Source organism: Geotrypetes seraphini, chromosome 3 (genome assembly GCF_902459505.1).
Source record: "Geotrypetes seraphini chromosome 3, aGeoSer1.1, whole genome shotgun sequence".
NCBI lineage: Eukaryota > Metazoa > Chordata > Amphibia > Gymnophiona > Dermophiidae > Geotrypetes > Geotrypetes seraphini.
In genome coordinates, this window is record NC_047086.1 from 406,576,659 (window position 1) to 406,587,267 (window position 10,609).

Below are 10,609 nucleotides of genomic sequence, written 5' to 3' on the forward strand. Positions count from 1 at the left end.
TTTACAACAACTTTAACCGAACTTGGCTGATGAGGAAGAACATAGAAACCTAGAAATAGACGGCAGATAAGGGCCCACGGCCCATCTAGTCTGCCCACCTTAATGTCCCTCCCCTACCTTTACCCTGTGAATAGATCCCATGTGCCGATCCCATTTGGCCTTAAAATCAGGCACGCTGCTGGCCTCAATCACCTGTAGTGGAAGACTATTCCAGCGATCAACCACTCTTTCAGTGAAAAAGAATTTCCTGGTGTCACCTCGTAGTTTCCCGCCCCTGATTTTCAACGGATGCCCTCTTGTTGTCGTGGGACCCTTGAAAAAGAAGATATCTTCCTCCGCCTCGATGCGGCCCGTAAGATACTTGAACGTCTCGATCATGTCCCCCCTCTCTCTGCGCTCCTCGAGCGAGTATAGCTGTAATTTGTCAAGCCGTTTTTCGTATGGTAGATCCTTGAGTCCCGAGATCATCCGGGTGGCCATTCTTTGCACCGACTCCAGTCTCAGCACATCCTTGCGATAATGCGGCCTCCAGAATTGCACACAGTATTCCAGGTGGGGCCTCACCATGGATCTATACAATGGCATAATGACTTCCGCCTTACGAAGGAGGAGGGTAGGGGAGCTGGAAGACAGCGATCAATAAAGGGGGGGGAAAGGGTCGAGCGTGTGGCCAGGTAATTCCGGAGAGGTGGCGTTACGGGGCTTGTTTGTTGAATAGATAAGTTTTGAGTGTTTTTCTGAAATCGAGGTAAGTGGGAGCCTCTAGAATCATTTGGGTGATCTATGGGTTCATCTTGGCTGCTTGGAAGGCGAAGGTTTTGTCTAGGAATCTTTTAAGATGACAGAGCTTTAGTGAGGGGTAGGCGAACAGTTGAATTCTGCGGGATTTCTTGTTGGAGCAGTAAAGGTAGAAAAAAAACATTTCTATTTATTTATTTATTTTTTGCTTTAGGATAAAGTAGTATATTAGTTGTGTTGATAAAAATTTTATAAACAAAGCCCTGCCAGCAGACTGGACTTTGATTTATAAGGAAGGAATAAGCTAAATATTGCAGTACTGAGGCTTGTATGGATGCTGCAGGGATGGGGCGGTGAATGGGATGGCAGTGACGGAGACAGGACGGTGAAGGAGATGGCTTTGACGGTGACGGGGTGGTAAAGGGAATAGCGGTGACAGGGCGGTAAAGGGAATAGCGGTGACAGGGCAGTGAAGGGGACAGGGCAGTGACAGGAACAGATTTTTTTTTCCCCATGTCATTCTCTACTAGTAAGTAACTTCTCTTCACCATGTATTTCTCAGCAAGGTGTTGGATTAGCTTTTTTAGCACTTAAAGCCAAGGAGGGGTGATTTCTTTTGAGGTGATGGCTCCAGATGAATAGTTTTGAGGTTGCAGGATGGTCACTGTGGACCCAACAGCTAGCAGAGTTTCTTTCTACATGGTCATAACATGCTTTCTAACTGACCTGGAATATCTTATTGTTTGGTGGCGATAAGAAAATCCAAGATACCTATTGATGTACTATGAGATTAGAGAATGTGATTTGCGCTCTAAGTCTCTAAACTCTGTTTCTGTTTATCACATTGCATCACAGAATACATTTGGGCTAGTTATCTGAATGAAGCCTTTCATTTATATCTTTTTCTATCTATCCAGCTGTTTTCAGAATAACGTGGAGATCCATGTAGCACATATTCAGAGTGGTCTGAGCCAGATGGGAAACTTACATGCCTTTGCAGCCAACAACACCAACCGGGACTGATCAAAGACATATGAGAAGCTATTGTAAAGCAAGACCTTGCACACCGGAGAAGTCTGGTTCCTTGCAGAGAATCTGGATGCCAAATAGACATTTGGTTTTTTTTTCTTTTTCTGGCTTCTTCAGAAATTGGAAATGCTGATAGCATTACTTGTCACTTTTTTGGTTGTGACACAGGGATGGTAGGTTTGACAATACCATGTCCACTGCTTCAGCTGGACCTTGGTCAACTTTGGTTTCCTAGAAGGATGCATGAAGCTCTCTGGATGAGTGGTCTGCATGCAGCTCTGCTGGTAGAGAAGGGGGCGGCTTTTGGCCTAGATATTCTGGTGGGGAGAAAAAAAGGGGAGTTCAGCTGGTAGAAAGGGGAGGGGGGATCTGATCCTGGCTTTGCAGGGTGAGAGGAAATAGGATAGAAATCGGGTGGGGGGGTTTAGAATTCCCATGCAAGATGGTCAGCAGTCTGGACTTTATTCTGACAATACCGAGAAAAGTGCGAGCATGTGTTGGTTATCACCCTCAGACTGTGCAGAAAATGACTGCGAGATCTCTTATCCTACACTATAGACCTCCTTTAGATGAGAGACAAACTGGCTGGATGCTGAGAGGAACAAAATGCCAGCGAAGAAGCATTTTATGGTGCAAGTTTCACTCTACCTCCCCTTCATTAGAAAGGAATTGTAGGACTGATCTGGCTGTCGTTTCAGGCTTTCTTCAGCTGTTCTGTCTTTTGTACCAGGACAGCCAGTGCTATGAACTGAAAAACATGTACAAAGCTGCTTGTGAGCAGAGTCTCAAATGTTCATCTTGTAAAAAGTCTCTGTTAAAATGTCGAGTGTAATTGTTCTCAGATTTGGCGTGTTCAGAGATGCTAAAAAGAGAACAAGAATGAATGTTCAATAATTTTTAGATACCCCATCAAATGGGGCCTTTTATATGTTAATGTATAAAGAAAATTTTAAAAACAGGATTTTCATGTTGAAAATTTTGTATAGTTTAAACAGGCTTCTGTATCCTTTGTTAATATATTGTGCCACTGCAGCTCTTTAGTGTGGAATTTGTATTTACCTGAATTTGTTCTGCTAATTAAAAAATATAAATCTTTTATTCTCACTTAAAAAAAATTAAACGCTAAATAAAATGACTTCTGGAAGTTGACATTTACAGGACTGCAAACAACTTCTAGGATTTATTAAGGTGGGTGAGTGGGCTGTATTACAAAGAAAGTCCCTGTGTTTTGTCAGGCCAGCTATGCAGTAGGTGCTTGTTTTTGTAATGTAATTTAGGTCAAAATCTGTTTCCTTTGGGTCCTTGTTATATTTTACATTTTTTTGAACAAAACATTCCTTCCTGGAGCTGATCAGTCTTGCTTTGTAATGCCTGCAGGGCAAGGGTAGTGAACCTCCAGCCTGGTGGTATAGCCAGGGAGGGCCTTGGGCCTCCACTTTGGGTTCAGGACCCTCTGACACACACTCATACTCTGTGGTGACTGCCAGGCTGCTAGTGGAAGACATGTTCCTGGGCTGAGGTTCCCTACCAACTGTGGTCGGGGCAAGGACTGGAAAACAGGGGAGGGAAGTGGGAACAAAAACTTTTGTGCCCCCAATATGGACTTTGAAGGTCTAGCTCTGCAACTGCTCCAACCCCAAGCTTGTGTTCATGTTGCTCATGCCCCCCCCTGCCTCCCTCCCCCAAAACATCTCATTGTAGTGGGAATAATTATTCTGCTCCCATCACTACATTTCTCATTTGCCCTACAAGTTGCGTGCGTCTTACATCTCCGGGTGCTTATGAAATAGCTGCCAATGAGCTAAGTTGCTCCAAGGCTGGAAGGTTGTGTCACTTGGAGCTTCTCTCTGGGTAGCATTGGAAGAACTACAGAGAGCAGCTGCAGGAGTTTTTCTCACCCACTCGATGATGAAATTGGTCTTGTACAGTTTAAGGCTGGAGTCCCACCCTTTATCAAACTCTTACTTTTACTTCTGCTTATCATTTCTATAGCACTACTAGACATACTGCAGTTCCTGCTCAAAAGAGCTTACAATCTAGTCGAGACAGAGAAGCTGGACAAGAAGGAGCTTCTGTACACAGTGCTCATGTAGGGGAATTTCTGAGGCAATAAGACAAGATCGATATTGGCGCTTAGCAGGTGAATTAGAGTTTAGAATTGAAAGTAGCTTCAAGAAATGGGTTTTGCATCTGGATTTGAATTCTGCCAGAGACGAGTCAGTTTTGTTCCAGGCATACGGTGCAGCAAATTAGAAGGGACAGAATTTGGGTTTGGACATAGAGGAGAAGGGTACCGATAAGAGAGACTTATCAAGTAAGTGGTGTGCGGGGTGGGGGGAGTGTGCAGACAGAGGAGAGATACTGAGGAGCTGCAAAGCAAATACACTTGTGGGACATTAAAACTGTATGTGGAAACAGGGAACCAATGAAGTGTCTTGAGGAGAGGGGTAATGTGAGCATAGCAACATTGGCGGCATACGAGAAGTGCAGCAGAATTCTGAACAGATTGAAGGGGGGAGAGATGGTTTAGCGGTTGAAGTAGTCTAGGCGAGAGGTGAGGAGAGTCTTGGCACTGCGCTCAGAAAGGAAGGCTCAGATTTTAATGATATTGTAGAGAAAGAAACGACAGGTTTTGGCAGTCTGTTTGGATATGTAAAGAGAAGGAGAGAGAGAAAGGTTACCCCAAGGTTCTGAGCCGACAAGACAGGGAGGATGAGGGGAAAGAAGAGAGACAGAATAAGTGTGGCAGTGTGTAGCTTCAAAAATACCACGGCAATAAGCGTACAAATAGCTACTGTGTAAGTGGCAGTAATTGGTAGCCTGTTGTGAAATGTCACCCTTCCTGACGGTGCCTGAGCAATAACTGAAGAATGAACAAGCCAGATTTTAGGCTGCTTCTCCTTGGAATAAGCAGTGGATTTCCCCGAGCCTTCTCAATAATGGCCCTTGGACTTCTCTTTTAGGAGCTGACCCGTCAATTGAGCGCAGGGCAAAAGTGCTCCGACAAAGACGCGCCACCAGTCTTGCTGCTTTAAACATGTTATCTTAGTGCTGGGGGGGGGGAAACCCCCCTACACTGAAAAACTCCCGAACTCTGAAAACTTAACAGAAAATGAAACTTTTAAGTGTACTTGGGGGGGGGGGGTTCACCCCTCCAAACCAACCCCCAGCGGGAGCACGAGGACTTCTACATGTACTGGGTGGCTTCCCCCCCCCCCAGCGGTATCGTTACCGGTTTAAAGTTGTGGGACCGGCGGAGCACATACACCCTGCACACAATTGTCGTCGCACCAATGTCCAGCGTGGTTTAGTTACGGAACCCTTTTAGGAAATTATCCAAACCTTTTTAAACCTTGCTAAGCTGATTTCATCGCATTTTCCAGCATCAAATGCCAGAGTTTGTTTACACATTGAGTAAAGAAATATTTTCTCCGGTTTTAAATCTACTACTTCGTAGTTTCATCGCATGCTCCCTAGTCCTAGTATTTTTGGAAAGAGTAAGCAAGCGATTCACATCTACCCTTTCCACTTATTATTTTGTAGACTTTTATCATATCACCCCGAGCCGTCTGTTCTCCAAGCTAAAGAGCCCAAGACACTTTAGCCTTTCCTCATAGGGATGTCGTTCCATCATTTGTGTCACCTTTCTCTGTACCTTTTCTAATTCCACTATGGGTTTTTTTTAGATATGGCAACTACTACCAGAAAGATGTGTTGAGAATTGAGTCGGTTCAGCGAATGGCTACCAGGATGGTCTTGGGGCTCAGGGATCTCACGTATGAAGAAAGGCTAAAAAAACTGCGGATGTACTCACTGGAGGAGCGAAGAGAGAGGGGGGACATGATTGAGACCTTTAAGTATATCACAGGGCGTATAGAGGTGAAAGATGATATCTTCAGTCTTACAGGGCCCTCGGTAACCAGAGGACACTCGCTGAAAATCAGGGGAGGGAAATTTCAAGGTGATGCTAGGAAGTACTTCTTCACCGAAAGGGTGGTCGATCATTGGAACGAGCTGCCTCAGCAGGTGATTGAGGCCAACAGCGTTTCAGATTTTAAGAGAAAATGGAATATTCACGTGGGATCTATAGGGGAGTAAAAGTCAGGGAGTGGGTCATTGATATGGGCAGACTCGATGGGCTATGGCCCTTTTCTGCCGTCAATTTCTATGTTTCTAACCAGATTGCACACAGTATTCAAGATGCGGCCGTACCATAAAGCAATACAAGGGCATTATAATATTTTCATCTTTGTTTGATGGACCTTTGGTTTGTCCCAGTATTGCAATTATGTTCATGAGCGGAAGGTTTCAGTGTATTGTCTACAATGATACCTAGATCTTTTTCTTGGGCGCTGACCCCTAAGGTGGACTCTAGCTTCTGGTAACTATGATTTGGGTTATTCTTCCCAATGTTTCACTGTGCATTTGTCCAAATTAAATTTCATCTGCCACTTGAACAAACAGGCTTACAATTTCCTAAAGTCTGCCTGCAGTTTTTCACAGTCTGCATGCATTTTAACAACGGAACAGTTTAGTGTCAGCTGCAGATTTAATCATTCCAGTTAAATAGCACTGGTCCCAGTACAGATCCCTGTGGTACTCCACTATTTATCCTCCTCCATTGAGAAAAATGGCCATTTAACACTTCCCCCTGTTTTCTATCCAATAACCAATTCCTAATCTACAATTGAACAGTGCCTCTTATCCCATGACTAATTTTCTCAGGCGGAGCTTTGTCAAAAGCTTTGTGAAAATCTAGATATACTACATCAACTGACTCACCTTTATCATGCCTTCAATGAATGTAGCAAATGGGAAAAACAAGGCCTCCCTTGGCTGAATCCATGCTGACTCTGTCCCATTAAACCATGTTTGTCTACGTGTTCCATAATTTTTTTTTTTTTATGTAAGGTAAGACAGTCCATTTTGTCATGGGAAAAAGGCACACATATGTGGACTTGGATGCAGAATATGTGTCGTCTTGCTACATGCCTCTTTCCAATGGCGTTGGATTTGCAAAGGTAAATGTTCTGGAAATTAAAAGTTATTTATGGAGTTGCAAGAACATGAAAAGGAAGTCCGTGTTGACATAAGGTGGTGTTCCAGCAGTTCCTGTTATGCAAGGCCAAACTCTGTTTTTCAACTGCAATCTTATTCTAATAGGACTTTTTCTTATTGCATTCACAGACCATTTTAGACCGCTTATGTGAGTTACTTCACCGTTAATTCTGATAAAGTATGCCACTGTGTGGTAGTGAGGGGAACATATTTTAATTCGATTGGAAGTAGTTGGTAAGCTCTTCCTTTATTTATTTTTTTTCATAGAATTCCAGAGAATATATTACCGTAGTCTTAAATTTTCTTAAACTCCTCTGAGATTTTTAATATATGGGGTGATTGAGCAAATTGATGAAAAAGCTCAGCAAGACTCCTGATAGTCACTAATATGTACAAAGCAGTAATGGAACATAGACAACCAAGACAATGTCACTGGGAGGAAGATCCAGAAAGAAGAGTGAAAAGGGACATATGTAAATCAAGACATTTATTTATTCCATTTTCTATACCATTCTCCCAAGGGAGCTCGGAACAATTTATATGAATTCATTCAGGTACTCAAGCATTTTTCTCTGTCTGTCCTGGTGGGCTCACAATCTATCTGATGTACCTGGGGCAATGGGAGAATTAAGTAACTTGCCTAGGGTCACAAAGAGCAGTGTGGGTTTGAACTCACAACCACTCTCTCCCATCAGTATGTTGGTTTTCTAGTTACATTTTCAGCTCCTCCTTGGCAAAGCCACTTGAGGTAATGCACTGAGTAAGCTTACTCTGTGTCATTAACTCCCCCCCCTACAAAGCATACCATATCCAGGGTTGGCCCATGGTGGATGCAGAAGGATGAGAGACCTACTGCCTAGACTCACTCTGGGGCTTCATTTGTAAAGGTAGAAAAGTAGGGCCATATGTGGAAGAACACAGTTGCTCAAGAGTGAAGCCACTCCTAACATAACCAGTCTGTCTTTAATTTATCGATATACTAAAACAGCATAATATTAATAATAACAATTACTCAAAACTCCCTTCCCTACACTTCCTGGTAACATGGCCACATCCAAGCATAATTTGTCACTGAAGATCAAAGAACTTGTTTGTTATAATCTCGCATCTCTTACAAATATTGCTCATACTCCATTTCACACCCCAACCTCAAATCTTAAACCCTATTCCCCAATGGATGTCTCACACATTTTAGCAATTAGAGGCCCCTGTGCCTCAGTCATTACATTACATTCAAAATATCTTATAAGTCAGTTACCATTCAGGTTCAAAACTAATAATGGTATGAGTAGCTAGGAATTACATCATTATAAAATCAGTTGGGAAACATATTTTTAGAGGCAGATTAAACATGGGAGACTAGAGCAGCACATCTCGCTCGTACCCCTCAGTGGCATAATCACTATATACATATGTCTGTCCTGCTATAGCCATCATTTCATATCACCATATCTAAGAAGTTGTCTTTTCATGAAGAGAGTCACCCAAAGTGGTTTGCAATACATTGACAAGTAATCAGGTACTCTTTAGGTATTGTCCCTATCTGTTCTGGCAGGCTTACAATCTAACAATGGTACCTGGGGCAATGGAGGGATTAAGTGACTTGCCCTGGATCACAAAGACCAGGTGCTGACCTGCCCCTGTGGGAAACAATGGCATCAATTCCAGACAAAAACAAGGCATGACAAGGGGGATGTCTTAAACCAGTGTTCTTCAACCTTTTTACACCTATGGACTGGAAGAAAATAAACAATTATTTTGTGGACCGGCATCGGTCCGCAGACCAGCGGTTGAAGAACACTGGGCTAAGTCGTGGGCCAGACCCTGCCCATCTCTACCCAATCTCCACCCCAGACCCTGCCCCCATAATCCTAATTGTAACACTATTTTTTTCCATTCATTTTTCATATATACACACAATATAATCTTATTAACAACGCATCGATCGCACCGCGGACTGGCAGTTTAAGAACACAGTTTTGGGCCTGATGCACATGCTGGCCCTGTGGACTGGCAGAAAATTTCTGTGGACCGGCACTGGTGAAGAACACTGTCTTAAACAACCAAGTGAATCCCTTTATTCAAAACAAGAAGTCCCAACAAGGATCCTAGTTTCAGCATTTAGAAGACGCCTTCTTCAGGGGACACTGTAAAGAAACAGTGGCATACCTAGCATATGTGACATCAATTTTTGACCCCCCCCCCCAATCTGTACGAAAAACATGATTTTTAGTAACAATCCACACTTCTCACATGCGTACCTAGGAAAAGGCAGCATCTTACATACTGCAGTGAGCAGTACAACATCAATACACCCATTGTAAAACTAAACAAGCCAGACTAGTATAGATCAATCCTAACAGAAAACCATGTCTTTCGAACACACAGAAAACACCTTTGCCTAGTATGGAATATATCATCACAAACTAACCCCTCCCCCTTTTACAAAACTAGTGTGGATTTTAGCCACAGTGGTAACAGCTCTGACACTCATAGAATTCTGAGCATCAGAGCTGCTACCACCACGGCTGGCGCTAAAAAATGCTCCACAGTTTTGTAAAAGGGGGATAAAATAGAAATACATAGACAAAGGTTAAATTGAACCAGCAAGAAGCTGGACTCTGCATACAATGTAACACCACAGAAACAGTGACACATGTCTCCTAAAGAAATAAAAAAATAGAAAATTTTTGTTCTACCTTTGTCTTCTCTGGTTTCTGCTTTCCTCATCTTGTTACTCTCTTCCTTCCATCCACTGTCTGCTGTCTCTCTGCCCCTATATGGCATCTTCTCTCTTTCTATGCCCCTTCCAGAAACTGTATGCCTCCCCTTCCTTCTCTCCTTTCACCCCCATTGGTCTGGCATCTCTCTCCTCCTTCCCTCTCCCACACCTCTCTTCTGCTATCCCCTTCTTCCCTCATTTTCCTTTTCAATTTATTTTCTGCATCCATCTAGATTACATTCTTACTACCCTCTCATCAATTTCCTTTTTTACTGTCTACCTACATCTCGCCACCTCTTTCCTTCATCCCCTCCAGTATTTCTCTAACTCAATCTTTTCCCCCATCATGTGCCCTCCTTTTATTTATCCCCTCCTTCCATCATGTGCCCTCTTTCTCTACCCCTTCCATCTAATACCTTCTCTCTCTGTCCACTTCCATCGTCTGCTTCCCTCTTTCCTCCCATTTCCTTCCTGCATTTGCTCCCTTATCTCTCCCATCTGCACTTCCATCCAGCATAGGCTCCCCCTCTACCCGCCACACTACCATCCATTGCCCTTTCTCTCTCCACCCCTCTTCAATCAGCATCTGCCCCCTTTCTTTCCCTCCAATCCAATTCCATCCAGTATCCTTCCCCCTTATGTCTCTCTCCCCTTTCCCTGTACATCATTTCCATCAGCACCACCCTTCTATACCATCCTGCCCCACTCATTCCAGCAGTCCTGCTCCTTTCCCGCGAGGACTAGCTGCCGGTCCACCCCACTCCGACGTACTAGCTCTGGATCAGAGTTGGCAGCCGTGTGCTGGAAGGTCCCATGATAACTCATCTGCAGGCTTTGCTCCAGAAGAAGTAAGTTACGTTGGAGGGGGTTGACCCAGCAGATGCAGGGAGTTGCGGCAAGGTCCCGCGATGACTGCGTCGGCCGGGTCCATCCCTTCTGACGTAACTTGCTTCTTCCGGAGCAAAGCCAGCAGACGAGTCATCGGGGGACCTTCCTACACCTCAGCGCAGCTGCTGACTCTGCTCTAGAGCACTGTTTTTTTACCTTTTTACTCCCGTGGAC

General features: G+C 43.9%; 1 protein-coding gene across 6 annotated transcripts in view; it reads left to right on the top strand.

Moving 5' to 3' along the window:
• LIN9 (lin-9 DREAM MuvB core complex component) overlaps positions 1-2,896 on the top strand; it is a 234,035-nt gene extending 231,139 nt beyond the window's left edge. For all 6 annotated transcript variants that reach the window (XM_033939856.1, XM_033939857.1, XM_033939858.1 and 3 more), the window contains one exon: positions 1,656-2,896. In XM_033939856.1, coding sequence (XP_033795747.1) covers positions 1,656-1,761 — 106 coding nt within the window. In that variant the 3' untranslated portion in view covers positions 1,762-2,896. The remainder of the gene's footprint in view (positions 1-1,655) is intronic.
• The last annotated feature ends 7,713 nt before the right edge of the window (positions 2,897-10,609 follow it).